The 20,610-nt window shown below is 43.2% G+C and overlaps 1 protein-coding gene across 2 annotated transcripts in view; it reads right to left on the bottom strand.

Annotated features, from left to right (window-relative positions):
* Positions 1-8,836: 8,836 nt before the first annotated feature.
* The window catches only part of PPP3CC (protein phosphatase 3 catalytic subunit gamma), a 92,248-nt gene continuing 80,474 nt past the window's right edge, over positions 8,837-20,610 (bottom strand). The window contains exons 12-14 of one of the 2 annotated variants that reach the window (XM_060102506.1): positions 20,077-20,174; positions 12,652-12,681; positions 8,837-11,553 (exon numbers count right to left, since the gene is read on the bottom strand). In XM_060102506.1, the coding sequence (XP_059958489.1) occupies positions 11,336-11,553; positions 12,652-12,681; positions 20,077-20,174 (346 nt within the window). In that variant the 3' untranslated portion in view covers positions 8,837-11,335. The remainder of the gene's footprint in view (positions 11,554-12,651; positions 12,682-20,076; positions 20,175-20,610) is intronic. The other variant, XM_060102507.1, reaches the window with a different exon arrangement.

Here is a 20,610-nt window from a genome sequence, read left to right as displayed (position 1 = left end):
GGCGTGCCGCGCCCCTGAAGAGGACGAGGGCGGTGACCCTTTGGCGGGGATGGGGTTACCAGGGTCTTGGTGTTCCCACACACCGTCCTTGTTTTGATCTTGCTGCTTTTCCACTGTTCCCGCTGCTCTGACAACGGGTCCCAAGAGGCCGCGCACGCCAGTTGGCTCCCAACCCCTCTGGCCATCCCATCTTCCCCTTCTCCCCCAAGCCTCTGTGCCGGCATAGGGCCTGTTACAGCGAGGGTACTTAATGAATGCTTAACTGCTAGTGGACAGACCCTGGGGTACCACTTCTTAGCCCCTGGCTTGGCTCTGGGACCCCAAGCCAACCAGATAGCAAATACCTGCTGGACAGTATCAGATCTATTTGGGGAGTGATCAATTATAGATTATGAAAATATGAAAATGTTTATCGCAAACCTACTGGGAGTTAGATTGGTGCCCTAAGGTCACCATGCACTTCAGAGTGTTTCCCAAGCACATCATTCAACTCAAAAGTTGAGAAGAAAGGGAATGGAGAAAGATGAAACCATACTTTAAAATCCCTGCCATCACTGATGCTATCAGCTATATCTTTTCCCAGTTCAGGTAAAAGAGCTATCCGGGTTGTGGGGAACCAGCTTGAAACAACCTCACATGTGAAAAGCGGAAGGAGTGGCTTAAGTTGAGAAGAGGCTTGAGAGAGAGAGGCATGCCACCTAGCTTCCAGTGTCTGCAGGGCTGTCAGTGTGGCAACAAACAGACTGGCTGCACTAACCGACTGGCTGCATACTCCGAAGCAGACCCAAGGTCTCCAAGAAAGAGATTTCAGAGGTTCCAAGTCTGCCACTTGTGGGGCATCTTCGTAAAGGCCACTATTGCACAGAATAAGGGAACTGAACCAGATCCCCTTTAAGGCCCCTTCCAAGAATCCCTGATTCACCAGGAAAGCTGAAGGGATGGGGATGGGATGGGTAGTCCCTGCCCACAGAAGTCAGCATCAGAAAGGAGGGAGGAGATCTGGGACTACCTGAGGGCAGGCAGCAGTGCATCTCCCCTCTCCTAAAGCTTGGATACCTGCCCACCCCTAGGCACCATCCTCTTCCCTCCCTCAGGGACAAAGTATGTGCCTGCCTCCCCTGTCACCAGTTTTTTTCCCCACCTGTCAGGATCCTGGCGACTAAGGGCCACATCTCTTTCACGTTCTTCCTTGTTCTCCAAAGATGGTGAAGCTGACAATCTTCCAACTCCAGGAATCCTGGCCATACACCCTCTCACCAGCAGTGAGCTCCTCTTATTCTCCAGGGCTCTGACCTGGACTCCAAGATAAATATTTAATGTAGAGTGTGCAGCTGAGCCGACAAAAGTCCCAACTTCCTGTTTCTCACAAGGGGAGGTGGCAGCCATAGGCGCGGAGCTGGGGACTGGCTACCAGCCTCATCGCTATGGGAGTGGGGAGTCCTGTAAACAGCTTTGCAGGAGGAGGTGGGGTAGGCCCCGCTGGAGACCTGAGCCTTCCTCCTAAGCTGCTTTGACTTCTTCCTGTCCGCTTGGGCCCTGCTGGGCTTATCACCTTCTCTCTCAGGTCAGAACCTGCTTTGCCCTGGCACCACTGGAAATAACTCTCCCTCTCAAGAGTCACAGGCCGTGTGCCCGGACCAAGGAGGAGCTCTAACAGGATCTCCCTCCAACACACAGCCTCACAGGAGACAGGATGAGAGATTGGTGGGAGCACAGAGCCTGAGGGACCTGGACCGACGACTCCTTTTCTGCCCATGTTTAGGGAGAAGAATCCCTCCTCTTTGAAAAGTGGGAGATTAAAGGAAAAAGACTAGTGAAATCCAGAGATTCAGCCAAAAAACCAGGTGTCTGATTTCTCTGCTCCTCCCCCCAGCCTCAGCTCTGCTTGCTGCTGGCCTGACCAGGCAGAGAGCTGGCATGGCTTAGGGAGAAGCTGAGGATAGGGAAGGCCGTGCTAGGTGACCTAGCTGTTGTCAACAACAGAGCAGATTCCTTTCATCCCAATGCACTATCTCCTCCGGCCAACTCGCTTATCGCCTGACAGGGACCTCTGTCCCTGGGAGTCTTCCCCATCTCTGGCACGGTCTTTTGTCAGGGGACTGCCTCTGCCTTCTCAGGGCCACCTGAGCCATAGTAAACACTGTTACATAACCGCTGTGTTTTTTTCTAGCTATCTGATCCTGGTCGCAGGGGCCCTACCCTCACCCTGCTCCTTGAGGCCACCACCTTTTGTTCCACGGATTATCCCCCAGTGGCCCCCGTGTCAACTCGGGTCCGTCCACGCCCACCACACTACAGGATGATTAGCCAAGAGACTACCAATAGATGTGGTGGCTCTTCACACGGAGGGGGAGAAGAGGGTTGGCTGTTCATACAGGAATGCGGGTCGCTCCGAACACCAGCCTCCATCACCAGGAGGAAGGATGAATGGCTTAGGTAGCTTTTTATTTAAGTGAGCAGAGAATTCAGGTTCATTTCTCCAATGGGAAAAAGGAAGCCAGGGATCCCAGAAGACGTAAACCTGAACTCTCCATTCTTGAGGAGTGTCTGTGTCTGGTGCTGGGGGTCTGGCGTTCGAATGTCACACTCAGATCGACCCTGAGCAGGCAAGTGGCTCCCGGGATCTGTGCCTCAGTTCCCCCACGTTAGACAAAGGAGGAGCATCTGCTATTCCTTCTTTTCTGCTCCACAGGAATGAACGAACTCTCGTATATTCTTTAGTCAGGCTGTGAGCAGGTGTTTAATTTGTGCTCTCAGAAGAGCGTTTTCTTCCCACCAGGGATACTGAGCAAAGCAGACCCGAATGGATTAGCAAAGAAAGCAGTGTGCCTTTTGAGGATTTTGGACTTCTCTACAGGGGAAGGATCACAGTGACCCATTAGTGAGGAACGGAAACCAAGTCACATCAGAGACATGAGTACAGATCTGGACTGTTTCATCCCCTGGGCTCCATCCCTTTCTCCTGGGTCCACTCCTGATTCCAGCTCTTGCTAATGTTGCCAGCCAAGTTCTACCCAAGGTCCTCATCAGGCCAAACATTCATGGGAACAGGAGCAACAGAAGGGGAACACAAGTGACCCACTGTGGGTCTTGGAAGACCCTCTGAAGCTGACAATGGCATGGCCTAACCCAAGTGTTTTGGTATAGTTGCTGTAAAGCAAGGGATCTCTGTGAGTGAAAAAATACCACTGCAGGTCATGGATAGTCAGTGTTGGAGCCTGGCAGCCAGGGTGAGTGGATCCCCATGGGATACAGAATGAGGCCTTCAGGCCTGCCTGGCACAGATCTTTCCATAGCACACACATGATGTAACAGCAGTCTATCCAAGGTTCTCAGAGTCAGCCACATCCAAACCCCGAAGGCTGGGAGAGAACTCAGCCTTCTGTCCAATTATGTAGTCTGTCTTCAAGGAGGCCTTTACACTGACATCACACCAACGACTGTTCTCTCTCTCCCTCCTTTTATAGATGAGCAAACAAGCACAATGTGCAGATGGAGTGTCTTTGAGAAGAACTGAGCTAGACGAACCTCTTTTAGTTCTCAGGAGAGAAAGAGCAAGCAAGTGGCTGTCAGCTCTTCAGAAAGCAGATTTTATAAGGGAAAGATAAATAAGCAATGACCTCAGAGGGAAAACCCAGCCAAGTTAACTCAGCCACAAAGAAGGGCACACAGACCAAGAGCTGGGAAACTAGGTCTGCATCACCCTTTCCTAGCAGGTAAACTGAGATAAGGAAGATAAGACGGGTTGATTTGCTGGCCAGTGGACACCACGAGGTCTGGCCTCCAAACAAAGAATGACCTTGTCTTCCCACCTCCTTGAATTCTAAAATGAACCTTCTCCTGAGCTGCAGCAACATTAAAAAGGATAATTTACCATTATTAATCCACTGTATCAAAACTGAACCAACTTTCTAAAACCTGAAAGTTGTGATAAAAAAACAAAAAGACCAGGCGATTACACATAGCAGGCAAGAAAGTAGGGATTGGATCTAGATGTATGAGGTAAATATGAATTTGCATTTGAGTTCTTAATTTCCAGGCTTAATTTTTTTTTTCCACAACTCTGAAATAAGGGCAAATATGACCTCGTTTTACTGAAGCTTTAGCTGAGGTATAAGGACATTGCTAAGTTAGGATGCTATTGGGATAAACAAAGATCCCCAAATGCACACTTAACCATTTGGAATGAGAAATCTGGGCTCGTTTTCGAGCCCGTATGTGGCCCTTGGTGTGTCTGTACCGATGGTGAAATTGCCTTACTTAGGCCTGGCTGGTCCTGATTTAGACTTTCTGCCTCTACTGCCAGAGCTCATAGAATCCCCTCACTGATGCATTTTCCTCTCTAAAGAACCTATCCCCTAACCCCCACCTGCCCGGAGAGTTATTTTTCCTTGTGAGTCCACAGCACCTCATGGTATTTCTACTTTCCAGAGGAATCAAGGCTGGTCTGACACTTCCTCTCTTGGGGGGTTCAACTCCACATTCAATTCCTCTCTGGCTTCTTCTTCTTCAACTTCTCCCAAGATGGAATTTATCTGTGTCTATAATTAGGACCATGTGCAGAGTTATTAAATTGCTATAATAAAAATTATTTTTATCTTTTGTAAAGACTGTACATTTTCTGGGATGTCTTTCTTCGTTTTCTTCAATTAGCGGCCTCTGCCGGAGAAACCACAGAAGGAGCTGGGACTTGAGCGTGATTTCGTGGTGGGCAAAGTGCCAGGAACGAGGCCAGGGCAAGGGAACGGGTTCTGAGTGGGAGAAATAGAACCACCACCGCAGCCAGCAAAGCAGATTGAAAACGAGGGAGCTGAAGAGGTGAAGAAAAGAGGTTCCTTTTATTGTGATGGGATTCCTTTCCTTGAGGGGAGAATGCCTTGGCATTGTCAGAGACCAGACCAGACATCAAACATCAGGCTTTCCCTTGACTTCTGGAATTACTGAATGGGTAAGAGCCAAATACAAGTGTGCTCCACAAGGAAATCAAGGAAATAAAGACACAGGGAGCCAATAAAGTTATCATTTAATTTCTTCTTTTTTTCAAGATGACTTCCAACATACAGTAAGAAAGTTTTAACAAATTAATTTCTTGTTCACAAAAAAGACTTATGATTTCTGCCAATAAATAACATTTCCACCATTTGCCTTAACATAACTGAAAGCAAGAAAGAGCCAGTAACCTCTAAGCACAAGCAAATAATTCATCATTCAGAAAAGCCTTAAAAAAGTTACACCACTAGCTAGTCTCATGTGTCTGACCCCCTCATTTAGGAAGCAAAACCAGGATCCTTTCTTGGAAAATGCCTGCTGACATTTCTATTAGGAAACAGAGCTATTGGTCACAGCGCACTGAGAAAGGAAAAGTGGGGCATTCATGATGGTATCTTCAAAAAGTTTCTTTGACAGACAAAACCCACATCTTTATTGCCACAAATCAAAATGTACAGTAGAGCTCCTTCTTACTACATGCACTTCACTTTAACATGAACACACACACACACACACACACACACACATGTTATTTGGAGACAGCTATGTTAAGGGAGTGAAGGGAATTTGGGCAAGAACTTACAGGAAGGCAGTGTACATGGCCCTCCTTTAGAGCTGCTCAGAGGGATGATCCACATCCACGTCCTCACTTCTTGATCTTAAACCACCTCGGCTTGTCATGAGGGTATAGAAGACGAGAGGATGCGTAACCCCGTCTTGGACAAAGGTGTTATTTAGCAAGTCTTGCCAAGGTTGATGGGGCGTGAGGCCACGGCCTCCCGGGAGGGAACATAGTCTCCAGTATCATCTTTACCTTTGTGACTGCACAGATGAAGGCAGCCTACCCTGACCCCATTCACTTTGGCTGGCTAGACATAGGCAGGTCAGGTCACAAGTCTCAAAGTAATATAGGTTTCCTCTTTCACACTCTATCAGTGGCACAAAGCTCTACTATGAATACAGTTCTCTGCTGGACTCAAGATAAGAGTAACAACCCCGTTTTTCGACTACACAACTTTCTTGCTCTATGCACGTCTGCCCTTTCTTATGGCTTTCCTTTGAGTGTTTGATCACAGCAGTGCTGAAGAGGGACCGTGGCATTACAATGCTTCAGAGGTGCCCTCCAGGTAATCCAAACCCTCCTCCAGCTATTGCTGGGCTCCCTAGACTACCCTTTACTCTCTGCTATAGCAGATTTCAGAAAAGATACCGACCTGGGTGCCAGACAAGGTGGTATCCATGTTTATAACCACAAGTGATTTAGGAAATTGGAGCCTCATTCCCACAACTGGGGCTCTGGGTTCACGCTCCCTCAGAAGTCTTTTCTCCCAGGGTAGGGAAAGCTGAATAATGCTTTGAAAAACACTTGGGTTCCACTGTTACTATAACAACTATAATAAATATCGGAGATCCTAGAATGATATCTCAACAAGTCTTTCTGGGTACGAAAGTAATTTTCAATACAAAAACTGGAGGAAAAAACCTGAAAATTAATACAAAGAAAAACTATGAATCAGTCAATCTGGTACAAGCTCTTCCTAAACCATTTTAACTGACTGGTCACCCAGATTGGTCAGGATGAACGTAACTCTCAAGAGCTTGAGTTTTATACTTACAGATATGGGACAGTCAAAACTTCTGGAGATCAGCTACAATATTTACATAAAACAAGGGAGGGTAGAGGGAACAGATTTCAGCCTTACTTACTCCAAGAGGCTAGAGGGACTATTGAGTAATGTCCATGAGCAATAAGTCTGGCTGTATCTCATGTAGGCATGGTTTGCAATATTTTTCTTACAGAGAGCAGATACCTCAAACTTTGTTTTTTGTTTTGTTTTGTTTTTTAATCTTTTGGCCGCACCCCAAGGCATGTGGGATCTTAGTTCCCCGACCAGGGATCGAACCCACGTCCCCTGTGTTGGAAGTGTGGAGTCTTAACCACTGGACCACCAGGGAAGTCCCAAACTTTGTGTTTTAAAATTACTCAGAAGAGGATCTAAGGGACAATGCCAAGGTCCCAAGTTATCCAATTTGAAGAAATCCCACCCTTGCTCCATAATGACATTAAGTAATAATAATGTGTTTACAAAACTATTAAGAGCTTTCCTTTTCCTATTTTGAATAGTGTCACGAAGTCAGTTATCCTGTTATCAGGATAAGAAAGCAAATCTTTGCTATTGAGAAAAACTTGATTCATGGAACTGCAAATGTTCTGTAGGAACAGAAAAGGCAATGTAAATATAGATGAAAGGGTATGAAAAATACTGATATTCCTGGAGAGTCTGATTCTTCTATCCCTAGGCAAGAAGCCACATCATACCCATCCATAAGCCATTTTCACTTTGCTGGTCAATATCTAGTCAAAAAAGGCCAGTGAATCAGCAATGTCTGTACCCATAACCTAAGTGTTACCTTGAGGTTTTAAAGAAAACAGGCTGCTTTTGTTTTAGCATTCCGTCTCTCTCTCTCTCTCTCTCACACACACACACGCACACACACGCGGCTTATTCTTTTACTTTTTCTCTAAATATTCAGAACACAGAGATTAAAAAAAGATGTATGTTTTGAACTTGTATTAGATGAGTTCTAAAATTTTTATTAACAAGAACTGTCATCTGATCAATTTGTAACTTCATATGACGTGGATGTAAACAAAATTGGGAAAACTGGGCTTCGGGAAGTGTCATTTCTAAACTGGTATTTCAGAAAAGTTTACAAAGGAGCCCTCTGACGCGTCCCCCCCACCCTCATGAGAGAAGTTGAATAAGGTCTTTGTGGACTTTTAAGTGAAGGAGAACAAGAGAAAAGTATTTTTAGTATCTTTAGAACATTCGGGGGAAGATTTAGTAAAAACAGAAGAGGCTTTGAAAACAGCAACACCACAGAGCGCTGACAGCAGTCAAAATGTTTGTTTGAAATGATGGCCCCAGTCAGACTATCAGGCCCCAGGTAGTTTTATGGCAAACTCAGGGCAGGCCACCAGCCATCTTGGGAGCTACTGTTCAGATTAAAACATTAAAAAATATGTTAAAACCCTCCAATGAAGTCTAAAGGGAAGAACAAGTGTTGTTATATCAATATATTCCTAAGGTTCACGCCTTCTATTATTATTTATTTATTTATTATACCTTTGAAAAAAAATTTATCTATTTTAAATATTTATTTTTGGCTGCGTTGGGTCTTCGTTGCTGCGCACGGGCTTTCTCTAGTTGCAGAGAGCAGGGGCTACTCTTCATTGTGGTGCGTGGGCTTCTCTCATTGCGGTGGCTTCTCTTGTTGCGGAGCACGGGCTCTAGGTGTGCAGGCTTCAGTAGTTGTGGCACGTGGGCTCAGTAGTTGTGGCTCATGGGCTCTAGAGTGCAGGCTCGGTAGCTGTGGCGCACGGGCTTAGTTGCTCTGCGATATGTGGGATCTTCCCGGACCAGGGCTCGAACACGTGTCCCCTGCATTGGCAGGTGGATTTTTAACCACTGCGCCACTAGGGAAGCCCCGGTCTACGCCTTCTAAACTGTCTTGAATCACAGGTACAAATGCATATATAGGTGCACTGCCTGCCGGTCTGGCTTTAAGAAGCTACTTGTAGGACTCCCCTGGTGGTGCAGTGGTTACGAACCTGCCTGCCAATACAGGGGACACGCGTTTGAGCCCTGGTCTGGGAATATCCCACATGCCGCAGAGCAACTAAGCCCGTGAGCCACAACTACCGAGCCTGCGCTCTAGAGCCTATGAGCCACAACTACTGAAGCCCGCATGCCTAGAGCCCGTGCTCCACAACAAGAGAAGCCACCGCAATGAGAAGCCTGCGCACCACAACAAAGAGTAGTCCCCGCTCACCGCAACTAGAGAAAGCCCGCGTGCAGCAACCAAGACCCAATGCAGCCAAAAAAAAAAAAAAAAACCTACTTGTACCAGACAGACACACTCACCACACAACTTTCTAAAGTGCTGAAATACACACCCCAGCTTTCTACAGAACATAAGAAATGCCTTAACCTTTAGAATTCAACAGGATCTTCAAACTTAACTTCCTTCCAGAGCTGCTGCTATGCTCTTTTAAACCCCCTCCCATTTTCTTGAATCGTGACCACTTAACTCTCTACTCTGGCTGAACCTTCAACAGCTCAAAAGTTACCTGTAAAATACACCTTTTCGCACGGCTCTGTCAAGGAAGATTGCTTAATCGTACTACTTCATTTTGGGAAGAAAATGAAGACCTTCCTAAGTAATTGTCTTTTTTTTTTTTTCCTAATACTACTTTTTGCTTATAAGGATTTGTAGTAACTATTTCACTACTTGCCTGCTGATTGAAGCCCTTAAGATTGAAGCCCACGGTTTCTACCTGTGGACTGTGTATGTATAACAATAGCCTCAATGGAAAAGAGAAAGGAATCAGGGACTCCCATCTATCAAACCTGTCCTGTAAACTGACTGTCACATTAGGTGAGATTTCCAAAACAGCGGCCCTCTCCCTATTGGGATTGGGGGAGGGAGGAGTATGAGGATATCCAGGTGATGAATTCCTCTTTGATTATAAAGAAATGATGATCAGTAAAGACAGCGACTGGAGGCTCTTTCTCTCCTCTTTCAAAGATTTTACTCACAACCCAGTAAGAGATCTTTTCTCTCCTTCCCAACATCCTTCCTATCTTTTTTGTTAACAGAGCAGTCTAGCCACCAGATTCCAATCTCCAAAGTGCTTTGATCTCTGTCATAAACAAATTGGGAACTGTTAGCAGGGCATAGGAAAACAGAGATAGATGGGCTAAACCCTCATTCTTCTAATGAAATTATGTTTTGTTTTGAACCGTGCCACATGGCTTGTGGGATCCTAGTTCCCCGACCAGGGACTGAACCTGGGCCCTCAGCAGTGAAAGCCTAGAGTCCTAACCACTGGACTGCCAGGGAATTCCCTGAAATTATGTTTTTTGAGAAAAGGTTTCTGGTGTCCTTGAAGCTCCAAACATAAAGTACTACTGTCTGGGATACTTGCTTTAATGCTGGACTCCTACATCCCAAATGACATTAAGGAATTCCACAAATATGCACTTTGGTGTAGTGTGGCCCAGACATGCACTTTCACTACAAGGCTGACCAGTGAGTATTATGACATGGCACCTGTCATCAGGCTAAACCAAAAATGGGAGCCTAAGGATCCCTGAAATTTCCTTCACTAGTTGGTTGTGACTTGAAAAACTAAGGAAAGATTATTCAAACCTTGTATTTGATCACTTGTTTTTGTATTCCAAAATATGCTGACAGAGACTGACACACAGTTCAATCTAATGAGTGTTGAAAAATGGAGGAACATTCCAGTAATTGATAGACAAGAAATCCTCACTCATCCAATGCCCTTTAGCAAGACTTCCAGTTCACAGGGGGACCATTTTAACCTAGTCAGTTTCCATTACCCCAGTTGGTTTCAAAAATGCTGACACAGAAAAACAGACGGACGACGGGGAGGATAGATGTGAGAGCTGATGCAGTAACACAGAAGGGCATAAACACTTGTTACCATCGAAGGTTCTACAGAGGGCATTTATAGAATATTTAGAAATGTCGCTTCCTTTACAGATGGGGTAAATCACCTAGTGTTCAAAAACAAAAGCAAAAGGATCTGGCAACAGTTAAGAAACCTCCAAAGTTCTAAGGGAAGTTTAAACCAATCAATCACGCCCACGGTTAGATGAACAAATTTTAAGTAATTCTACGAAAATCCCTCATTATTTTTTATTTCGCCATACTAGAATACATTGAGTAATTGAGAGTTCAGAAGAAAGTAAGTTTTTATGGAAAACATTTCCCTTGACCCTTAAAATCACTGGGTTTGGGTTATTCACTTAGGAGTTCTACTATAATCAAGTTTTCCATAAGAAGAGAAGTTTTAGCCACTGAAATCTAAGAGATCTTCTTCAATGGTACCCTGTAGAAAGGGGAAAAAAAAAAAAAGAAAGAAAAGAAAAAACCCTTTTGTGTTTGAAAAATGATTAGTCTGAAATGAAAGATATTACTCTCCAAAAACAAGAGAAAAGGCTGGCTAGTTCAAGTCAGAAACCCAGGGTAGAGGTTTCCAAGGCCCTTTTATTAGGGGAAGGTCCCCTTTATAGCACAAGACTTCACTACGTATCAGACAATCAGATCAGTTCCTAAAAATTACGGGGAAAAAAAAAAGGAAAAACAAAACACATTCACTTTTTATGTATATATTAAACATAAATTAAAAGAATTTATAAAATGGTCACCTTTCTTACAGAGTAAATGCAGAGTGTATTATGAATGCACCTCCAGGTTTAAGTTGTTTCAGTTGTTTTTGTTTTGTTTTCCAATAATAAATAAATAAAATTGATTGTTAAGTCTTGGATCCACCTGTGCCACAGCAGGGCTCTGAGTCATTACTGGCTCTTCTCCCCTTGTCACTCCTGTGCGCAGCGTTTGGTTGGGCCAATTTCACCGGCCCATCAAAGTACTGGCTATCTTTGCGGGGTGGCATCCGCTCATTAATTCGGTCCAGACCTCGGGCTTCTTCAAAACTCCGGATCCTGTGCTGAAGTGAAAACCCTCTGATGGCTACAGAAAAACAGGAAAGGGAGGAGCTCAATTAGACAGTAAAGCGACCAGCTTTAAGTTTCTTAGCATACAGCAACCTCCTAGAGAAAAATACAGAAGGGTGGCTGTGGAGCACATGTCTGGTGAAGGGATTGAGCAATATTTGATTTCAATTAGCCTGGTCTGAAGCTACTGCTTCCTTAAGGCCCAAAGGGCCACGGAAACTGAAAGTCATTTTCATAGCTTAATTAATCACAGCAGAAGTAGACCTGACAAAAAGCCCCAATACATTTGAAAGAGTCTCTTATGGGCCAGAAACGTGCTCAGTGAGAGAGAAAAAAAGGCAACACTAGAATAACAGAACAAGTTAAGCAGAGTAGCTGCTCTAACACAAACATCACATAGACCACACAAAAAAGTTTAGAAGGAGAGCTTTTTATCTTGCACAACCAGGAGCTGAATGTAAGTTAAAAGCCATCTAAACAATAGTTCCTAGATATTTTCTTTCTGACTGAACTTTTGTATCACCAAGGAAAGGCATTCCCGTTGTGAACCATCTTATCTAACAGAACAATTAAATTTATAACACAAGTTTATCGATTCCAATGGTTTTCATCCTCAGAATTCATAGATAATTTGTTACTTAAAATTTGTTTTCATAGAAACAAAGATAATTTAGCTTGACTGACTTAGGGCAACCTCAGAAACAAATCCAACTAACTCCTATCTACTTTTGCCTCCACTTTTTGATGTCCTTTGAAATCATTAGATAAAGAGGCTGACGGTTTGAATTTCTGATAATCAAGTGGATGCCTCTTGGATATGGAAGGGCTATGAGATTACACCATTTGAACCCCCATGACCAGTTGCTTAAGCTTCAGTCATTGCATTAAAACTGAGAGAGCCCAGAAAGGACTTCAGCTGTGGAGAAGGTCATTTAAATTAATACAAATACAGGACACAAAGGAAATACTTTGTGAGCATGCCTAGAGATATCTCTTCCTTTCCTCACTGTTACAGTTCTGGTGATGCAATAATAAAAGATTTTGAATGTTGACAAAGCTTTTAAAACTAGTAGACAGACACATGATCACATCTATCACAGGAATATGGCCATACCTTCCCGGGCCTCTACTGCTTCTACTGTGGCTGTAAGAGGCAGGAGCAGTGGCATGCAAAAATGAAGGCAGAAAAAGAGTGAGTAAACCAACAGCACTGCTGCCAGCACAGACATCCCAGCGTCCCACCTTTAAGCCTACTCCCATCCCTAATAAAAGTCGACTAGTTAGAGAAGCGACAGGATTACTGCAAAAAACTAAATTGGGGGGAAATATGAGGTGGGGAGAGTTTCTAAGATTGTTCACATTGTGAGCGGCACGAGAACCTTTTAGCTAATGTCATCCACAGCTAAGACAATGGGGTCAATCAAGCTGACTAGAAGAAACAAGAGTTACGACGTTTTCCTCATTTTAGATAGCCAGCTGCTAATCTACGTCTTAACATTCACATATCAAAATATGTCCAGTCAAATCATTTAATATTACAACTGTTCTTTAGTTTGTGATAGTTCAGATGATATTAGATCTGTAGCTGCTGTATTCTATTAAAAAAAGTTATTTAGGGCTTCCCTGGTGGCGCAGTGGTTGAGAGTCCGCCTGCCGATGCAGGGGACACGGGTTCGTGCCCCGGTCCGGGAAGATCCCACATGCCGTGGAGCGGCTGAGCCCATGAGCCATGGCCGCTGAGCCTGCGCATCCGGAGCCTGTGCTCCGCAATGGGAGAGGCCACAACAGTGAGAGGTCTGCGTACCGGGGAGGGGAAAAAGTTATTTAAAACTATTTCTTAATGATTTCAAGCAACTTGTGTGGGGTCCAACTGTCCTTAATGAAAGAGAGTGGCCACTGAATAACAGACTGGCATTTGGAAGGAGAGAAAAATGGGTTATAAGTGAGGGGTTATCTCTTTTCCGGGGGTGGAGTACTAAGCTGGCAAAGGCATACATCTATTCAATTCTGAATACAAATTTATGTACCATCTGGAAGGAGAGACACAGCAGAGGCTGACATTTCCAACCCACGTGGCTTCCATTCGCTGTGCAAGAGAGCAGGCCAATTACTAAGAAGGCCCTCTTCTTCACTTTTGGAAAAGGAAGCTATTTAAAAATTAGTACCAACAGGTAAACTTTCTTGCATCTTCATTTTAAGACAGTAAAAGCGCTAATATATGAAAAGGTTACCAGTTGTAGCAAGAAAGATCTTATTAGGAGAACCCTGTTAGTTCCTCCAATCCTAATTTTTTAAAAGAAGGAAGGGAAGGATAATGAACAGTAACAGTTTGCTGTTCCTGAGGCTTTTTATATCAATCAGAGAGGAGAAACTGGAAGAACTGAAAATTAACTTCCGAAGGCAATGGGGAAAATGGAAACTTGGAATCAACTTATCAACTGCTTACATTTGTCAACCATGTGTTGGCATGTGTTAAAGCAATGTCACACCCTCTCAAATCTCCTCACATAGAACAAACTTTCACAAGAAAACGATAGTGCCTTCAAACAGTACATCGCTAAAGCAACTGTTAAGAAGTGGGAGAACAAAGCTTTACCTGAAATTGTATACACAGTGTCGGTTTAATTAGAATTTAAAAGCTGTGTCTGTGGCAAAATGTGTACTAGTATCACATTGTTTTGGGTCCTCCTAGAATTGCTTTTTGCATTGGGTATTAAGATAGCCTGCACTGAAGGATATTCTTTACAAGAAACAGTCATATAAAACGGAGAAACTGTTTTTTCTTTTCCTTTACTGAAATATACTTTTCTTTACTGAATGAGATTTCTTTACTGAAATATAATTCACATAACCATAAAATTCACTTGTTCAAAGTGATAATTCAATGATTTTAAGAGTTGTGTAGCCATTACCACAATCTATGGTTAGAACATTTTCATCACCCCCTAAAACCCCATTTCCCTCCCTCATCCCTTCCCCTAACTTTATAGTCAACCCCTAAAGTACTTTCTGTCTCTACAGATTTGCCTGTTCTGGACATTTCGCATAAGTGGAATCATATAATATGTGGTTTTAGTGACTAGCTTCTTTCACTTAGCATAATGTTTTCAAGGTTTATTCATGTTGAGGATTGTATCAGTACATAATTCCTTTTTATGACTGAATAGTATTCCATTGTATGAATATACCACATTTTGTTTATCCATTCATCAGGTGATAGACATTTGTGTTGTTTCCACTTATTGGCTATTACAGAGCCTGTTACTATGAACATTTGTGTACAAGTTTTTGTGTGGCTATGTTTTCATTTCTCTGGGTATGTAACTAGGAGTGTAACTGCTGGGTCATATGATTACGGTATGTTTAATCATCTAAGAAACTGCCAGATTGGTTTCCAATGTGCTGCTCCATTTTAAATCCCCACCAGCAGTGTATGAGGGTCCTACTTTCTCTCCATTCTCACGAACACTTGTTTCTGCCTTTTTGATTACAACTATCCAGTGGGCTTAAAGTGGTATCTCATTGTGGTTAATGTCTAATGATGTGGAACATCTTTTCACATGCTTATTGGCCATTTGTATGTCTTCTTTGGAAAAACATCTATTCAATTTTTTACCCATTTTAATTGGGTTATTTGTCTTTTTATTATTCAGTTACAAGAATTCTTTACAGTTTCTAGATACTAGTCTCTTATCAGATGTATGCTTTGTAAATATTTTCAACCATGCTGTGGGTTGTGTTTTCATTTTCTTCTTTTTTTTTTGGCAGTACACGGGTCTCTCACTGTTGTGGCCTCTTCCGTTGAGGAGCACAGGCTCCGGACGCGCAGGCCCAGCAGCCATGGCTCACAGGCCCAGCCGTTCCGCGGCACGTGGGATATTCCCGGACCGGGGCACGAACCCGTGTCCCCTCCATCGGCAGGCGGACTCACAACCACTGTGCCACCAGGGAAGCCCTTCACTTTCTTGATGGTTCCATTTTCAGCACAAAACTTTAAAACTTTTGATGGAGTCCAATTTATAACTGACCTGTTTTTTATCTTATGGTCTTCCCTCTTTACTTTGGCTACTAGGAAGCTTGGAGTCAAATTTGTGACTGACTATTGGCTTTCACTGGTTTGTTTTCCTTCGTGCTCCAATTTCCAAGCATATTTATTTCCCTTCACTGTGTTGGATGTATACTGTAACTTACTCAAATCCCCTGTGGAACAAGGTGGGGTATAAATGAATGTAGGCTATAAGGCCATATAGGATGGGATATTGTTGGTTGAAGGCTCTCCAAGTAAAGTTACATGAACAATAAAAGATCTTTTTCAGCTAATGCTCCAGTTTGCCAGTGAACCTGTGGAACTGAGACTCTGATGGGAAAATGACAAATAAACTCAGTTCTTGTCAATCAATAAGAGAGAATAAGAAGCTCTAAAAGGTTGGCTGCAACTTTAGTTTTGTTCTTACACATTCCTGAGATTTCTATCAGTTTTGGAGTATCAATAAACAATCCTATATTGATTAAAACACTCATATTCAAATCAGTAATGAAGAGAAACTGCATATATTTGGGACTGAGAACAAAAGATTGACCAAGGATTATAAACAACAAATCTCCAAAAACACATCCATAAAATTCTCTTTGCTACTTATCCCAGATTTGCAGATTTACTCTTTCAAATCAAGGTCTAGAAAAATTTCATTCAGAATAAAACAACAACTCTGTGGATCAGCAAATTTCCAAAACTTTTCAAGAAAGAACGTACAGGATGTTCCTTTTTTTCTTTACCCATATCACTACCCATTAACTCTAAAATGCTTTGTCAGAGCTGCTCTCAGAATACTTCACATGACTCATAAGCAGAGCAATGACAGAAAAGTATTTTGCTTACAAGAAACTGAATATCTGAGAGGAAAAATTCAATCTGAAAGTTTACTGATCCTTCCTATGAAACTACAGAAGTTAAGAAAATTAATTTTATACTTCCAAGGAGAAAATGTTCACTCTTCCTTATAAATAACAACTCTAATATTTCAGTATTCAATTTGAAAGAGGAGGAAATCAATCCTATAAAAAGAAGAGGGGGAAAGGGGGCTGTTCCTATTAATCAATAGCCCTGGAATGTTCACAAAATGCAAAGAATTCTTATAAGAGGCAGGGTGAGAAGGAAAAGAAAAACTTAAGTAGAAGCAATTCAAAAAACACGGGGGGCAAAAAAAGCAGTGAAACTCTGCTTTAAGTTGTTAATGCTTCAACTCCAGTTTTCTTGCCTAGAATTAGTCATCCAATGATTTGATCTCACGTTTCTTCCCCTTGCTTGACCAGATCTGTTTATTCTGACAAATATCAACCTTATCATTCCTGGGTTCCATAAAGCCCTCTCCTTAAAGTCAATGCCCACGTAATTTTCAGAACTGACACTCTGGTTGAAGAGGTGACTGAGGCACTGTTGTAGGGTATGGTTTGCAGGCAAAGAGGCAAACTCCCTTTCTGATTGAGAAACTCTAACCCCCCAAAATTAAGGTATAAAACACACAAGTGAGACATATGATGTGCATAAATCTGAAGTGTACTGCTTAATACATTTTTATATATGCATGCACTTGTGTAACTACCACCTAGATAGTGATATAGAACATTCCCACTACTCCAGAAGTCCCCTGTGCTCCTTCTGGGTCCATATGCTGCCACCAGAGGACGTGCCATTCTGACTTCTTTTACCATTGATGAGCTTGCCAGTTCCTTTTTTGTTGTTGTTGCTTGTGTTTCTGAGAACAGAAAGCACAAATACCTATCGAGTGTTTCACTTCAGTGCCTGAGACACGGTGAAGCTCTTTTTTAAAAAAATATATATTATTTATTTATTTTTGGCTGAGCTGGGTCTTCGTTGCTGTGCGCAGGCTTTCTCTAGTTGCAGTGAGTGAGGGCTACTCTTCGTTGCAGCGCGCAAGCTTCTCATTGCGGTGGATTCTCTTGTTGCGGAGCATGGGCTCTAGGCGCGCGGGCTTCAGTAGTTGCAGCATGCGGGCTCAGCAGCTGTGGCTCGTGGGCTTAGCTGCTCCATGGCATGGGTGACCTTCCTAGACCAGGGCTCGAAACCATGTCCCCTGCATTGACAGGCGGATTTTTAACCACTGTGCCACCAGGGAAGTCCCAGTTCTTTTTTTTTTTTTTTTTTTTGAAAACAGAAAAATAATTTATTCCAAAAGATAGCAGAAATAAATTCATCCTAAAAATATACTTTGGCATAATTCTGGTGGGATAGATCTTCCCTCTGAACATGTTCTCCTATTGACCGCCCCACTGGAGTCTTCCTGTCTTGTAACAGTTCTTAAACACTTTGATGATTCCCATGTAGTGAGCAGGCAGGAGCCACCTTCAAATCCACAGGTTCCAAAGAGAGAGTCATATATTTCTCAGAAGAACAGCATTTTCTATCTCAGAGGAGTGCATAGACATTTTATGGAGCCTGCACAGTTTAAGTAGGTACATAATTCATCAAAGTGTAAAAAAGGTGACGGGAAAAAAAATACTGCATTGTAGAATAAGATGTTCAAATATGCTGTGAATGTTTAAGACAGCTGATGGCCAAAATAGGCAAATCAAGGAAGGTGGTCTAGGTATGGAGGTGATTTAACATTTCTTCATGACTAGAGATAACAGCAAACTGAACAGGTCCCCAACAAGGTGATGATAACTCCCAGTTGGGACCCTCAGGGATGAACCAGGGCTCCAAGAAGCTGACGAAGCCCCAGAACACGCTCATCATGACGAGAGGCACCGTGAGGCCCATATACGCCGCAGTTGCTTCCCCGCCACCTCACTTTGATCCCACCCAGAAATGTTAGTTTGCCTGTTCTTGCACATCATATAAATCAGACAGTCTGTGCTCTTTTTGGTGTAGCTTTTTTTTTTTTTTTTGCGGTACGCAGGCCTCTCACTGTTGTGGCCTCTCCCATTGCGGAGCACAGGCTCTGGATGCGCAGGCTCAGCGGCCATGGCTCACGGGCCCAGCCACTCCACGGCATGTGGGATCTTCCCGGACCGGGGCACGAACCCGTGTCCCCTGCATTGGCAGGCAGACTCTCAACCACTGCGCCACCAGGGAAGCCCTCGGTGCAGCTTTTTTAGTTTACCATGATGTCTGTGAGATTCAACTATGTTTTTGCATGTATTCATAATGTTATTTTTTATTGCTGAGTAAATTCCATTGTATAAATATAACACAATTTATCTATCTATTCTACTATTGATGGACATTTGGTTGTTTCCCATTTTGGACTATTATGAGTAAAGCTAAGGTGAGCATTCTTATGCACATCCTTCGGTGGACATATGCACTAATTTCTCTTTGATAGAAACCAGGCATGGGGGCTTCCCTGGTGGCGCAGTGGTTAAGAATCTGTCTGCCAATGCAGGGGACATGGGCTCGAGCCCTGGTCCGGGAAGATCCCACATGCCACGGAGCAACTGGGCCTGTGAGCCACAACTACTGAGCCCGCATGCCTAGAGCCCATGCTCCCCAACAAGAGAAGCCACTTCAATGAGAAGCCCGTGCACTGCAAGGAAGAGTAGCCCCTGCTTGCCGCAACTAGAGAAAGCCCGCGCGCAGCAACGAAGACCCAACGCAGCCAAAAATAAAATAAAATAAACAAACAAACAAAAAAACAGGCATGGATTTGCTGGGTTGTAGGGTAGACATATATTTTGCTTTATTGCCCAACAGTTTTCCAAAGTGGTTGAACCAATTTACAAACCTACCAGCAATGTATCTAGTTTTAGTTCTCCACAAACTCATCAACACTTGGTATTGTCACACGTAGTGGTATCTCACTGGGGTTTTATATCCATTTCCCAGATGAGTAACTATTTTAAGCACCTTTTCATATGCTTTTTGGCCATTTTAATACCCTCTTTTGTGAAGTGTCTGTTAAAATCTTTTGACCATTAAAAAAATTGGGTTGTTTTGTGTTTTTCTTATTGAGTTGTACTTTTTTTTTTGCCACGGGGTGCGGCATGAGGGATCTTAGTTCCCCGACCAAGGATCGAACCCATGCTCCTTGTGACGGAAGCATGGAGTCTTAACCACTGGACCACCAGGAAGTCCCTGAGTTGTAGTTCTTTATAGACTCTGAATGTAAGTCCTTTGTCAGACATATGTACTGCAAAAATCTTCTCCCCGTTTATGGTTTGTCTTTTTCCTTTCTTAATCATGAATTTCTGTGAATACACATTCTTAATTTTCATGAAAGCCATTTATTCAATTTTTCTTTTAAGGTTAGTATTTTGTGTGTCATATTTAAGGACTCTTTATCTACCCCAATGCCTAGTTTCCATACTTTATTCTGGGAGTTTTACTGTCTTAGATCTTACATTTAAGTTATAATTCATTTTGATTCAGTTTTTGTGTATGGAGATCCATTTTCCCCCAGAGATAGATATCCAATTGCTTTAGTACCATTTATTGAAAGAAGCCCTACGTTTCAATTTGACATTGACTGCTAGGTAACGGGAGCACACAGTCCATGAAAGGAGCATTTCTCATACTCACCTGTCTCAATAGTCTGCTTTCCTCCTGAGAGTACACCCAAAGGGAGGGTACCTGTAGGAGTCAGGCCCTTCAGAGTCAGCACACTCTCACTCTCTTCCCTGCAAAGGAAGATCAAAGCCCAGGGTTAATGCTAGGGTGTCTACCGCTCAGTACCTACAAAGATACTTGAAAGAAGTTAAGAAAAGATGTGCAGAGATGGAGGATAGGTTCTCCTTCTCCCTATCCCTTCCCTGACCCAAAGAAAGGGATGTTTTATGTAAATATTCCAATTAACAACAATTAGCCAGGTCTTGCTTTTCAATTAAAGCCATTTAATAATCAGGTGCTGTTCTAATGTTTTCCATATATTACCCCATATAATCCTCCAAAGAACCCTGTAAGGCAGATGTGCTATTATCACTCTTTTACAGACCAGGAAAATGAGGCACAAGATCACACAGCTGAGGAGATGTAGAGCCAGGATCTGAACACAGGCAATCTGGCTCCAGAATCCACACTAAATCACTGCACTCACTGCACTGTATCTAAGCTCAT

Source organism: Mesoplodon densirostris, chromosome 6, assembly GCF_025265405.1.
Source record: "Mesoplodon densirostris isolate mMesDen1 chromosome 6, mMesDen1 primary haplotype, whole genome shotgun sequence".
In the NCBI taxonomy this organism is placed as follows: Eukaryota; Metazoa; Chordata; class Mammalia; order Artiodactyla; family Ziphiidae; genus Mesoplodon; species Mesoplodon densirostris.
The sequence above is the reverse complement of the archived record's forward strand: the minus strand, read 5'-3'. Positions and strand labels throughout refer to the sequence as shown.